Raw genomic sequence first — 15,200 nt, 5'->3', positions numbered from 1 at the left:
TTAAATTCATAAGATGGAAAATAAAAACTCTATCAGTTCCAACCAAACGTGTTTTTAAATTTTCATTGAAAACTGAAAATAAAAACATAACTTTATTTTCTAAAAACATTTTCTCCAAAAACAAAAAACAATTTTCCACGATCAGAGGCACCTTTAGCCTTCTTAAATTGAATCTTAAAACAAACACAACGGATAATCAATTTATTAAGAATTTTTATATCAAAAATACTAAAATTCATAACATTTTAAATATTTTGTAGATTGTCATTACACTCTTTAACAATTCTCACCTCGAGCCAAACAAACTCAATGATGCAAACTTCAAGGACTTACCCCCTTTGATATCCGGGTCATATTGATTACTTCGTTAGTCTCTAGGTTCAATCTAACTCTTCAAGAATCATATTATATGTTTCATGGACTACGTTTTTCATTAAACTCATCCTCGATACTCAAAATGATATTTTGATGCACATACATTAGGGTGAAAAAGCTTATCAACAAAACACTCCATTGATACATAACATGGTTACACTTACAAGTTACACCCTATTTATTAATAAGTAATAACATTAACATCCCCCAAAAAAAAGTAAGAAAAACAAAGGGGGATCCATAATCCATAATCCATTATACAACAACAATAACATCGATTTATAACAACATACAACAACATTTTTTTTTTTTGTTTTCAAAAAACAATAGACTCACATTGCATAAACTATCTCCCCACTACTATCGATATCCAAATCCGGATCACTCTCCAAATCCTCGTCCATGTCATCATCAATATCCAAACTCCCAGTAAGATACTGATTCAAATTATTAGCTCCGACCGGAGGAATTGTAGCTTCCGCAATTATTTGCATTATTTCGTCAACACTTTGACTTTGTTCATCGGGCCCACAAAATTGATCCATTGAATTTTCTTTCGTCAATTCGGATGGTAAGTTCTTCAAAAACCATTCGTGGTTTCTGATTTCATCCATTGTTATCCGCTGTTTTATTTTAAAAAAACAAACCGTCATTTTTATAGTAAGAAAAATGGTAATTTTGGGAAAGACCTTATATTTTATGTTTTTACCGGATTACACCTCGTTTTTTTTCATGAAAAATACATAGCTTGTAATTTTTTATTTTTTCCGAAATAAAAACTTAACTTTTGTCTTTTTTTTTTTTGCGCAAAAGCGTTCTAATTGTTTCCCAATAAACCATCAACTTTATTTGTTTTTTCCAAAAAAATGCTCACATTTTACAACTTTTTTTGGAAAAAAAAATTAATTAAAAGGGTTAGACTGAAAAAAAGGTCAATCTAAAAAAAATACTTTATATTTTATGTTTTTTCGGATTAAACCTGAAATTTATTTTTTGCCTGAAAAAAATTGTATTTTTCCATTTCTTCCAATTTGAACCTTTTAGTTGTTTTTTGCCTAAAAAAATATAAAATGTGAGGGTTTTTTCCAGAAAAACTTTATTTAGAAGTAATTAGAAGGTTGAAGGTTTTTTCGGGAAAAAAAATACAGACTTGAGGGCTTTTTTGGAAAAAAATGAAAAAAATACAAGGTCTATTTTAGGAAGAAAACAAATTCGAGGTTTAATCCGGAAAAATACAAAATATAAGGACTTTTTTGAAATTTACCCTCGAAAAAATAAAAAAATGTAAGGTCTTTCTCAAGGAAAAAATAAAGATAGGGTTTAATCCGAAAAAAAAATATAAAGTCTTTATGAGATTAATCCTAAATAATAACCAGGAAAATAGAATTATAATGCTGTATAATAATAAATAATTAATAAATATACTTACCTTAGCAGGATCAGCAACAAAGATTCTTGAGATTAAATGGCGACACTCAGTCGATATATGAACGTAAGATGGAATCGAGTATTGGACATTGAGAATTCTCTACATATGTTGAGAAAGGGTAAAATAGTCATTTTACATAAAGATTATATTATATATTTATGATGACGATTAGTTATTAACTAATTAATTACCTGTATAGTTTTGCGGAAATTCTTGGGTTCATCAGGGTCTTCAAAAGGGTAAGCTCCAACCAGCATAACATATAATGTTACACCACAAGACCACACATCTGCAATCTGAATTAATTTTTCTATTTATTTTTTAAAATCTTTTTGATTATAATAATAATATAATTAAGTTTGTGGATTACATTTACCTTGCCATCGTATTCTTTTTTAAGCAAGACTTCTGGAGCAATATATGCAGGTGTCCCAACGGTGGATTTTGGTTGTGAGTGTAACACCGATGACTAATGAAAAATAAAAAAACAAAAATATAAAAAGATTGAATTTTTATAAAACCCAAAAATCAAGAAACACGATAAAAATCATACCTTGGAGTACCCAAAATCACAAATCTTTAAACGAGGAGCTGGGCTTCCATCTAGAAGCGTGTTCTCTAGTTTCAAATCGCGATGACAAACTTGCTAGATTTTATATAAAAAAAAAATCATTGAATTATATATGTAATTAATGAAAATATGTATATAACTATATATAATTATATATATTAAGATATACGAAAGTAGTTAAATACCATATTATGACAATAGCTGACTCCTGAAATGAGTTGCTGGAAGAAGAAACGTGCCTACAAAGATATGATAAGTCAAAAAGTCAACACTAGAATTTGAAGTCAATGCATTAAGATTCAAGAACAATTGAAGTATTGAACAAACCTCATCTTCTGGGAACCTTCCAGCATTGCAGATACGTTCAAACAGTTCTCCTCCAGATGCATATTCCATAACAATTGCAAGATGTGTTGGTGTTAAAATCACCTGTAGATGAAGTGAAATCAGCCTCATAATTAAGGAATTACTCGATTAGTAGTAGTTTAAGATTTAAGATGATATTATAGTAATAGAAGATGAAGAATTACAAACCTCTTTGAATCTAACGATATTGGGATGCCTTAGTGATCTGTGGTTAATGATTTCCCTCTGTACATTTTCGTCAATCTGTAGAACACAAGAGTTAGAACTTCGATAAGCTCTGTTTATCAATTACGTTTTACCCCTGTTTCAGGTTCCAATCACAGGATTCGATTTCAAACTATTCGCTAAATCAAAAGAGGAAAGAACAGAAGAACGGAAGAACAGAAGTGCGAGAATCTATGGAGGACTGGATTGATACTTAATTTTTAACACTGACCTTCTCACCTCTCTCGATGTATTTGACAGCAACAAGCTCGTTAGTATGTTTATCCCTCATCAACCTCGCCACCCCAAAATTACCAGAGCCAATGTCTCTGACTAACTCGTAGCGATCGCTATCGTGCATGATAGGCAAATCCATACCCGGACCCACTGTAAGCGCAGATCGATCCATTTGATTCTTCACTGATAATTATAACCCTAATAAAGCAAACCTGTTCGGGACTTCAAAACCTCTCAAATCTCCAGCTCGCATTACAACCATCCACGTAAACAGGGGAAAAAAATCCAATCGATTTTCAATTCTTCGGAGAAATCATGAAAATCAAACGTGGCAAAACAGCGATCACAGGGATTGGGGAGAAAGCTGTTTGAATTTGGTTGGGGAATAGTGAGAGTGAAAGAGATAGAGATAGGGATAGGGATAGAATACCGAAAGTGAGCTGAAAACCCGTGAAACTTTTACGTGCACAACCACAAACACCCAACAAAAATTAGGGTTTTAATAGAATAATAGGGATGGCTGAAATATAGGTGGTGATGACGATAATTCACGATAATAATAACAACAATAATAGCAGTGACATATGATACCTTAATAAATTAATGGCGATGTATAGATACAGGTGGATAGATATAGAGAGAGAAGAAGAAAGGAGCTCGTGAAGATTGCTGCTTTTTTGGCTTCACTTTCTCTCTCTAAAGCAGGCTACATAGTCGCTGTGTGTTTGTATGTGTGGATGAGGGAGACAGAATACACATATTTTAGTAGAGTTAAATAAGGGGGTGGAAGCCCCAAGAAAATGGCACCGCCACCTTTCGTTTCTAGACAGGTTTACGAATCTAAGTACTTGTTTTGTTTTTTTTATTTAACTTTACTTTTTTTTTTTAACCATTTTCCTTTTAATTTATTTTTATGAAGACAATAAAATGTTGATTATAAGCCATTTTGTGCAAAACCAACCTAAAAAAATACTAGTAATGGATCGATTCATATAAGCAGTTTTTTTTTTTTAAGATATTACATTTGTATCCGAAAAGTTCTAATATCTTGATATATGTCCACAATCCTATCATTATTAATACTATTTAAAATACTTTTTCAATATATATCACTAAAATATTCATTAAGTTGGGAAACAAAAACAATCAAATAAAACTATATTAATTTCACATTGATTGAATCAAAGACAATCTATATTAAAACATATCACATGAAGTGATGAAACCTACCACACAAAACATATTGTTCACAAGTCAAAATAGATGTTCTTATCATTGGGGCTAAGATTAGAGATTACGTATTAAGTTGATTATGTCTTGAACATTTGATTTCATTATATTTATCCGTAACTATGAAGAAGATTAGAAGAAGTGTAAAACCGTAGAATACCATCATTATCAATCACAAGTTTACAATTAAGAACCTTCAAAGTTAAAAATCGATCTGAAGAAGAAAACAATGTGGATCGCGGGTCGGGACTAATGTGAATGTGAGGTTGTCGGCGGCCGGAGGGAGGCGAACATGCGGCTTGATCGAGTGATCAATAGGAGTGGTCAATAGGAGTGATTTCTGTCTTCGGCCGTTCCTTACTATTGTGTGATTGTGTCATGTGTATTTGCTAGAAACGAATGTGCAATTCACATTCAGTTTGTATTTTTTTTTCTTTATTTAATTTTAAAAGGTATTCGGTTAATTTTTGGTGGACATTATTTGAAATAAACTAAAATTATACCATTGAGATACAAAAGATGGGCTAAAAGTCATGACAAATAAATCAAGGCGGGTCATTTACAAATTTCAAGATAGGTTCTAATTTTTTATTAATTACTTGTAACACAATTTTTTTTGTTTAGGTGGGTCAAGTGAGTCACATTCAATTGCAATAGCCTCACCACTTATATATATTTGTGGGGTACCCGTGCGATGCGGCGTCACTAGCTAGTTCCTATCGGAATATAGCTCCTTTCGGCCTTTTGACATACCGTTTTCCACCAGATAGTTCCCTTTCGCATATAGTTTATTGCTAGGTTCATAGTCTCACAATGCGGTGGGCGGCAGTGACATGAGATGGTGATAAAGAGAGAACCATTGGATATTCCTAGTTAAAAAAAATATTGAGCAAGTATAAATAATATTGCAAACCATAGGGATATTTCTTGTAATTTACTTATTTAATTGACAAAAAATATGTATGTTTAGAAAATGTTGTATACTCTTATTTGTTAGTTAATCTTAGAAGGACAATAAAACACGTCGTTGTGAAAAGTATAAATTAAACTGCTAATAACAAACATTGCATTTGAAGAGAAAAACAACCATGTTAGGTAAATCATTTACATAGATAAAATCAAACCACAACATGTAAAGTTAGGAGAATGAAATGTAAACTTTCCAAAATTAATAAATCAAAAGAACAACAAACTCTCAAATAACCGATTATTGATTTTTTTTTTTTTTTTTTTTTTTTAATTTTGAAGTTTTAGACTAAAATACACTTCAGTTTCGATGCTCATGCTTCATTGCTTATAGAGTAAATTACACAAATCGTCCATCGTTCATGTACCAAAAAGCACGTTCAGTCCTTATTTTCAAAAATTATCTCGGATCGTTCTTCATTTGGTTAAAAGTTGCACATGTCATCCCTCGTTAGTTTAAATTTACACGTTTCATCCCTTACGAGACATGAAATGACTATTTTGCCCTTTTTATTTAATTTTTCTTACAATTAATAACAATATACAAAATAAAATAAAAACTTCATCCTTCACACCTTATCTAACCCCTTCCCTTCTAAACCCACTTTCCCCTAAAGCAAAATCATCACCACCACCGGACAACTGAACACCACCATTGACCACCGCCGGACCACCACACACCACAATTGACTACCACTTTTTTTTCTTTCAAAAACATCGTTGATAAACCCTTATCCCCCTTCTTCCCAAGGTTCCTTAAGTCACCACCATCGACCACCAAGCCTTGTAGAAACACCAGCCGAAGGAAGAGAGGCGAAAACACCAACCATCACCACCTGTTCGCAGATCTACACTCCAGGTGGTGTTAGATTTGATTTTTTTCCAAAGATGTGAGTAATGGCAGACTCGATTTCTTTAAGGTTGAAACTCTGTCGAGTTTGATTCAACACAGAACCCTCTCATATTACTCCGACGGAATGTACCTCCGCTCTAGGGTTTCAAATGGAGATAGAGGCGAACAAAAAAGTAGATCCATTCTTCTGTTTCTGCCAGGCGAGGGTGAGGGAGAAGACGATGATGGTTGTACGCAGATGAAGGAGGTGGTGGTTTCGAACACAGATGTAGGCGGTAATGGTTGCTACAATGGTGGTAGAGAAAGAAAGAGAAGAGATGTGTGGTTGTGGTTTCTGACAACCTTATGGTTGTCGGCGACTTCGTGAATGGTGTGCAGATCTTAGACGGTGGTGGACAGGCGGCGAACGGAGAAGCAGAGATGGAGTGGTGGATGGTGGTCTTCATCTGGAGACCTGATTTCAATGATGTAGAAGGAAAAGGGGGAAAAACGAAGGGGAAGGGGTGGGTTGATAGGTAGGGTATTTTTTTTTTTTTTTTTTTTTTTTTTTTTTTTTTTTTCTAAATCTAAAAATGATAAATACATATGAAAAATTAAAAAAGAAATTATTAAGGGTAAAAATGTCATTTTATGTCCACAGGGACGATCCGAGTGAAAAAATTATTATACAGGGACGGTTCGAGTTAATTTTTGAAAATAGGGACTGAACGTGCTTTTTGGCACCTGGACGAGGGACGATTCGTGTAATTTACTCTTGCTTATATTAGATGTTCATGCTGCTATGATGCTTTTCGAGTATTTTACTTTTGCTTCTCTTTGTTTTTTCCCTTCGAGATTGTTCCTGGTATAAATTTTCACTACTAGAAACATGAGTTTTAGAGACGGACGAATCCGCCTCAAATCCGCCGCTAAAGATCATTTGCGACGGATCAACCACAAATTTACTCCATAGACAATTAAAGGGTGGCTAATGGCTTAGTGAGGGATTTAGCGATGGGTTAGTTTTCTCTTGCGACGACTTTAACGACAGAATATCCGTTGCAAAATGGCACTTAATACTGTTATTTCGAACATTAGCGACAAAACGTAATAACAATATTTCGTCGCTAATCCCTTTTAATCCGTCGATAATCCCTCTCAAACATTAGATATGATTTTTTTCTTTCCGTCGCTGATCTGTAGCAAATTTAAGAGTAAATTACACGAATGGTCCCTATGGTTTAGGTTAATTTGCACGTTTGGTCCCTAACTTATTTTTTTAACTCGGAAGGTCCCTATTGTTTGTTTTTGTTACACGCTTGGTCCCTGTCTTACCTAAAAAAACTATTTTGCCATTGATTTTTTAATTAATTTAAATAAACACACCACCAACTTCATCCATCTCACCTTACCTTACCTACCTTATCATTTTCCCTACTTAAATAATAGTCTTTTTAGGTAAGATAGAGACCAAAGGTGTAACAAAAACAAACAATAGGGACCAATGGCGTAACAAAAACAAATAGTAAGGACTTTCCGAGTTAAAAAAATAAGTTAGGGACCAAACGTGTAAATTACCCCAAACCATAGGGACCATTCGTGTAATTTACTCCAAATTTTAAGATGTGATTTTTTTTTTCGCGTAGCTAATCCCTTGCAAATACATAATATCATATTTTTGTTTGTTTTGAAGCTAAAACAAAATAATACCAAAAAATCAAATAATTATATAATCTCAAATCAAATATTAACATTTAAATACCAAAAACAATAATTATGCAATCTAAAACAAAACTTTAACAATAAAATGCCAAAAGAATTAAACCATCAAAGTTTACAAAAACATCCATAAACATCAAATATCAAAGTTTAACATTGATTGATATTTGATTTCAAAGTATAATGTACTATAATTATAAAATTCCTCTCAAATTTTGCATTTCTGCATACACCTTCGTTGCTTGATATCTTGCATCCAAAAGAGGGATCAGAATGGAATTGGATTCCAATTCCCGTTCAATCCCATGGAATTAGGAGAACCAATTTCCACTTAGTTTTTTCTGCAATGGAAGGAGACTTGGTTGCTTGATGTCTTCTTGTTTTTTGCTAGATATGGGGTCTTTGTTGGAAACAATGTTTTTCTGTTGATGAAAAGGAGATTAGTGTCTACTCATTTGAAACCAAATATGGGACATGAATGGAATTAAATTTCGATTTCAACTAAAAAGAAAATGATAATAAACATCAAATTGGTTTTGCCAGTGGCCCTTCTCTGATTGCATGCAACTGCCTTTTTTATCAGCACAAATGCAGTTGACATCAACTAAAATTTTGAGTTACATATACACCCAATATTTGGCTACACGGAATGGAATGGACAAAGGAAGGGAATGAACAAGGTAACATAATGGATCATTACATCAAACCCTTCATACAAAACACTCCTTAAGAGAAATAAATTAAGTAAATTGAAATACAATATTATGTATCAAAATGGTCGATTGAATCTTTAAAAAACTCACCAGTCCCAGTTGGCAGCAAACATAAGACTTTGAGACTTCTTCCTTCCATTATTCCACTGATCCCTCCCTGTTTAATCAGTATATTGAAACTTGGACAATGTCCAAGCACACAAAAAAGATAAAATAATCATTAAAAAAAGATTTTCCTATAATTTAAAGATAAATTTACAACATTGAAGAGTAGTCAAACTTTGGTCAATACATAGAGAATTCACTATATATAAATGTGAGGTAAATATTTTAAAAAAAATATAAATGATAAAGGCGAAAGAAAGGAAGAAATTTACCTTATTTTCTATTAAAGGGACTATAAGAACTTTCTTGTTGACTCCTCTTTTACTGCATGGAATCAATTATAAGACCGGGCATAAGAAATTAACTACAATCTATTGGATTAGAAATTAAACTTGCATGTCCCTAACAACTGATCAAAAGTCTTTTCCATTGTTCCCTAGAGGATGCACACGCTCATTAGCTGAAACAGGTTTAGGATAAATTAAGAGACTACTTATCAAAATTATTCTGGAAATTAAAAAAGAAATAATGGTTGACTGGTTGACACCGGATCTGAAAAGTAAGAGGTCTAGCATTGTTCATTGACGGTTGACTTGCCATCCTGGATATAATTCACTAAATTTTATCAGTGCAAATTGCAAGAAATAACAACATACTTTACTCTTATTATGATTGTTATTTTTTTAAATTTTTTTTATGATTATAAAGAAATGAAATAAAAAACCTGTTTTTAATTTCAACAGTCATAGCCATAAAAGCTTCTTCTACATTGGTGGAACTTTTAGCACTTGTTTCATGGAATGGAATCACAATCTCATCAACAAATGCCTACATAATTAACTCTTTTTAGTATTTTTCATTCACTTAAACTATTTAAAAAAAATAACATTATTTATTACCTTTTCAATTTCATAAGACGCGACTTTCTGAGAAGTGAGATCACATTTGTTTCCAACAAGAAGCATGTTGACATTCTCACTAGCATAACGATCAATTTCACTAAAGATTAGGTTGTTTTACATTGTTGAAACTCTCTTGATCTGTCACATCATAAAGCAAACATGGTATGATGAGTTTTCCTTGGCCATTTCCATTTTCCAATGATGAGGGTATTTACGTCTTTTTGACAATCTTGTAGGATGTTGCTGTTTTTTCGAATCAACAACCATTAGTTGCAAGGGACTATGCACTAAGTATAATTATTCCAGCATGCAAAGTTGTGATTGACATATCAAATGCTGCAAAAGATTTGATTAATCAAGAAGTATGCAAAAGATTTGATTAATCAAGAAGTTTCTCCTAAGACTGATACTTAGGAACACATGTTTTTGAGTGGAATAATATATATATATATATATATATATATATATATATATATATATATATATATATATATATATATATATATATTCAGAAAAAGCTTTTGTGTTTCCATGATGATGAAAGAACGTAGCAACCTAAAATTGGCTTAAAATTGGCAAACCTCAAAAGAATAGAATCTTCAACTCCAATTCCAATGAATAATACGGGAATCCATAAACAATTTACCTTCTATGCGCTTTGATATTCTTATATATGTTGTATATAAGGAAGGAAATTCCAGCTAACACAATAGCTACTAGAGACCCTGGACTAGAAAGCCCTAATTGAGAACCACAAGTTAAAATTACCACCATGCCCCTCTAACCATAGGCCAAAATTAAAATGTTATACCCCATGTACCCCTTGAAAAATCACAAACATTCCCTTTTTGACAACTTTCAAAGTTCAATTTTGCTGATTTACCTGTCACATGGGTAAGGTTTTGTTTTTGATGAAGGTATTTACATCATTTTGCAATTTTCATGGGACAAAAAAAATGTGTTAAAAAACTTCATGCCCAACTCTTTCAAATACAAGGAATCATTTTCTGGTCAACTACAAAAGATAAAAGTTTGTCAGAAATCAGACAAAAGCAAAAAACTAACCATAAATTAAACATTATACAACAAGTTATTTTGAATCATTATGAAGGTTAACGTAGAAAACAACCTTTAAAATTAAAAACTACACCTAATAATCGTTAGATTGATCAATAATCATTTTTATTAATACTTTGAATGTCCAATTGGAATCCCAAACACTCTAACTAAAAAAGGGATAGAAATTAGAAAAAAACAAAAAAGCAAACAAAATATCTTTAACATTATCTTCCAAGTTGGACAACCTTAATAACATAGTATTGTCAAAATATGGTTGAAACACAAAATCATCCCTTCCTAAATCTCCGTCTCAGGAGATACTTCCACATGGTAATAAATGAGATCATAACAAATCCTATTGAGCCTTTTACTGAATAAATTATGTAGATTTTTCAATATTTACAAATTACAGTTGATAGATTAGATCATTAAGCATGTATTTGGTTGTGATGCAGGACCTCTGGTTAAAAATGGTGCAAGTTTGGTTCCTCTTGTTAGCATAGACGTTTTGGAGCATGCATACTATTTACAGGTCTGTGTATCTTCAGTAGTGAATAATACTATTTACATGTATGTTCCACTTAAATGATCAATTGATATTATAGTTAAATGTTTGAATGTATTAATTACATGATGTAGATACCTTGTGAAGAAGCATACATAGATGGCCTCAAAGAGATAATTAGCAATTGATGTCATACCTAGGGTACCAAAGTAAGGAAACAACTCTAGGTTTTAGAAATTAACTTTTTGATAAGGAAGAAGGCCTTTTATATGAATATGATTTAAGGTGATTCGTGCAAGTAATGCTGAGATATGAGATGGATGATAGTTGAAAAAAGAAAAGAATGGGGGAAATTATACCAGACATAATTTATTGTGAAGCTGAACTAAACCTAACCTAACATACGACTAAAGCAAAGAAAATCAAGAGATTTACCTGAATCTGAAGTTGACGAAGACTAATTTTAGGTTTGCTTGATTTTATGGTCGGTGTGGCGGTTACCGGAATCGGAAGCCGCAATGGTGAGTGGTGTCGTCATTTGTTTGAACGGAGAGGATGAAATTAGGTTAATACAGAGGATGGAACTTACTCCAGAATGATAAAGCAAATTTGGGAGGGAAGGAAACTTACACCAATTTCGTGAAACTGGAATTAAGTAGTGCCAATTTCAACAACAGATCGGCGATAGAAAAAACAAAACACTAACTTTCAATGTGAATTTTTATTCAAATTTGATGAAGACTGTTTCTTTCTTGATATCCACAATCTGACTTTCAATGTGCATTTTTATTCAAATTTGACAATAAAGTTGAGTAGGTTCTCATAACTCCAAAAGATTATAGAAAACACTAATTGCAATGTGCATTTTTATTCAAATTTGACAATAAAGACTATGCAAAAAACATGGGATCACACACTAATAATGTCTATGCAAAAAAATGTGGGATCAAACAGTAATACTTCGCATCAAACTATGATGAAACTACCATTCATTGTGTCATCAGTAATGTTTGTGTCAGGTTCGTGCCTGCAAAACCTCATATATTTCTATGAGGTAAAACCCTTCAATAATAGGATTCAATATTTGTTTAATGAATTAGTGACTTAGTTGCACAAAATGGAATAGAACAGGCTCCAAAACAGTTAAAACCTAGGTTTATTAAGCTTTTATAACTTGATTAAGTTCTATAGCTGAGAAGAAGCGTGCATGTAATGGGGAGAGGGGTAACATATGGAAATGAAAATAATAATACCTTTCATGATAAAAAGCAAAATTATTTGGGAATTCGTCAACTAGTGTTTCATTTATAGAATCAAAGTGTGTGACATCCCCAAAATCACGGCCAGAAAAGACCGATTTTTGTTTATGCTTTATAAAAATCAGAGTACTTCATTTTATAAAAAGGTTGCAGAATTTGTTCCCAAAAAAACACGATAAATACGTTATTAAAACATTTTCGAAGAAACGTATTTTTATTCATCTTAAAACGTTTGGGATGTCATCGTTAATACAGAAACATAAGCATAAACAGAACTTACATTTATTTACACTAGTGATCTACATCTCTTTAAATCTCTCAGTGTAAAGTGACTTCATATCAACACCTGTGATATACATAAACTGAGTGGGTCAGGTTGGGAAACCTGGTGAGTACATAGGGTTTTCAACCCACAATAATATAATTGTTATGCTTAATCATCAAACAATTAACCCCATTACCCATCCCCGTTATCTTCTTTACTCTTAAGGATTTAACCTAAGAGTCGTCTATCCTGCATTTGTTTATTCCGAAGTCCCTTACTTCCAGGGTTATGGGACTGACACTAAATCCATAGCTTCCGATGTTAGTTCGTAAAGCACTAATTCCATAGCTGCTATATCCTACTCATCGGGTACTAAATCCATAGCTACCAGCGTTCAACAGGTACTAAGTCCATAGCTACCAATTCCTACAGGTACTAAATCCATAGCTACCAGTGTCTAACTAATAGGTACTAAGTCCATAGCTACCAATTTCTAATAGGTACTAAATCCATAGCTACCAACGTCTGACATGTACTAAGTCCATAGCTACCGGTGTTTGTCCCATAGGCACTAAGTCTATAGCTGCCAATGTATACTCACGTCATCTTCTATCTCTCATCATCTATCTACCCATCATCATACCCCACATATTCGTATATATAAAATATGTATACAGTTTAAATCCTTTAAAACATGTATAAAACGTTCATCCAACATAGACAGCAAGTATTCAGATAATATGCACACATAGCACGTAGTTTATATTAAATACTTCATATCTATGTGTAAGATGAGAGGGACTATGCACTCACCTGATTAGGTGGTGATTCCGAACTCAGACAAAACTTCGTTATCTTAAAACAATTTTCCTCGACAAAACCTAGTATCAATACCACTAGGGTTTAGTTTTTAACGTTAACCACGACTAATTAATAGTCTAGCTATTATTACTATTATATAAGCGTTAAATAACACTCAATATAACTCATAATAATAGCCCAAATAATTATTTTAAGGTCCTAATAATGTTACTATAATTAAATAAAAGATATATTAAATATAGTATAGGCATAACTCACTTACAATGGGTTTTTATTAAAAACCGGGCTTCGTTGGAGCAGCGTTTCCGAGCCGAAAGCTTTTCTTCTCGGAGCCGTCGGGCGCTCTGGGGATTTCTTCTCGTGATAGGGAGGTTCCGTAGACTTGGGAGGGGTTTAGGGAGGCTAGAGAGAAGTTAGAGAGAGAAAGAGAGGCTTATGGTGTGAAGAAAATATGAGGAGTTCACCCTTGTATTTATAGGAGTTTTATAGTAAAGTAGCCTCTAAGCTTCGTCCGTAACTTTTGCATACAAGCTCCGTTTTTGTCTGTCTTTTTACCGTTGAGATCCTATTAATGAGATCTTCAACTTTCGTTTAGACCTCGTTAGCTAATTCTCATTCTATCTTGGATTTACAAAACTGTATCGAATTCGCCGCGCTCGAAAAGTAGGGACTAAGCTTCGTCCATAACTTTCGCATACGAGCTCCATTTTTGTCTGTCTTTTTACCGTTGAGTTCCTATTAATGAGATATTCAACTCTTATTTAGACCTCGTTGGCTAATTCTCATTCTATTTCGGATTTACAAAACTGTATCGAATTCGCCGCGCTCGAAAAGTAGCGACTAAGCTTCGTCTATATCTATCTCATACTATCTCCGTTTTCGATGTTCTTTATATCCATGCGTAGGTAAAAATAATATCTACAACTTTCATTTTGTCTCCGTCGGCTAATTCTCGACCGATCATAAATTTAACAGTAGGAGGCGTTTAGACTGTTAAATGACCGCGAAGAATTCGTAACTCTTTCATACGAACTCCGTTTTCGTCCATCTTTTTACTGTTGAGTTCCTATTATTGAGATCTTTAACTCTCATTTAGGTCACGTAAGCCAGAAACCGCTCGAACTAAAATTCGAGTTTCGGGTTGTACACTACTAAGCTGAAACTTTGAAAAATCATAACTTCCTCATACGAAGTCAGATTTGGGCGTTCTTTTTACGGATTTTCTCATTTTAACATACTCTACGACTTTGGTTTAGATAACTAAGGCTAAAAAGTCTTCTATCATAAATTCACTTTTTACGCTTCCCGGTGCCGTGCCGGTTTTGCCGTAAAACTTCGACGGGCCATAACTTCTTCGTTATAACTCAGATTTCGGCGTTCTTTATATGTACGGAAACCTTGTGATATATACTATAACTTGGTTAAAATTATTTATTCTAAATAATCTTTTGCCGAAAAGTCGTTTTCGACCCATATTGCCTCTAAATTGACTTGCCCGGATCTACGGGCGTTACAAAGTGTTTACCAAAATCCCTATTAGTCAATTAACAAAAAAAAAAAAAAGCAGATAAAAAGAGACGATGCCTAGTAAAAACAAAATGATTAACATAAAAGTATTCTATAACATAGAAGAAAAATGCT

The 15,200-nt window shown here is 33.1% G+C and overlaps 1 protein-coding gene and 1 pseudogene across 2 annotated transcripts; both read right to left on the bottom strand.

Annotated features, from left to right (window-relative positions):
- Positions 1–494: 494 nt before the first annotated feature.
- OST1 (Protein kinase superfamily protein) lies at positions 495–3,938 on the bottom strand. Its single transcript, XM_078966204.1, has 9 exons — positions 3,178–3,938; positions 2,910–2,984; positions 2,703–2,804; positions 2,561–2,614; positions 2,358–2,450; positions 2,181–2,273; positions 1,996–2,100; positions 1,805–1,903; positions 495–998 (listed from the first exon to the last, which is right to left on the bottom strand). Exons 1-9 carry the CDS (start codon positions 3,352–3,354, stop codon positions 708–710), a joined length of 1,089 nt encoding a protein of 362 aa, XP_078822330.1. The 5' UTR covers positions 3,355–3,938; the 3' UTR covers positions 495–707.
- Positions 3,939–8,027: 4,089 nt separating this feature from the next.
- Positions 8,028–11,751, bottom strand: LOC145007314 (ras-related protein RABD2a-like; annotated as a pseudogene). Its single transcript, XR_013662979.1, has 5 exons — positions 11,715–11,751; positions 9,647–9,826; positions 9,472–9,575; positions 8,733–9,348; positions 8,028–8,351 (listed from the first exon to the last, which is right to left on the bottom strand). The product of XR_013662979.1 is annotated as a ras-related protein RABD2a-like (transcript).
- Positions 11,752–15,200: the final 3,449 nt, after the last annotated feature.

This window comes from Lactuca saligna, chromosome 7 (genome assembly GCF_052625555.1).
Source record: "Lactuca saligna cultivar CGN05327 chromosome 7, ASM5262555v1, whole genome shotgun sequence".
Taxonomy (NCBI): Eukaryota; Viridiplantae; Streptophyta; class Magnoliopsida; order Asterales; family Asteraceae; genus Lactuca; species Lactuca saligna.
This window is presented reverse-complemented; position numbering and strand designations above follow the sequence as displayed.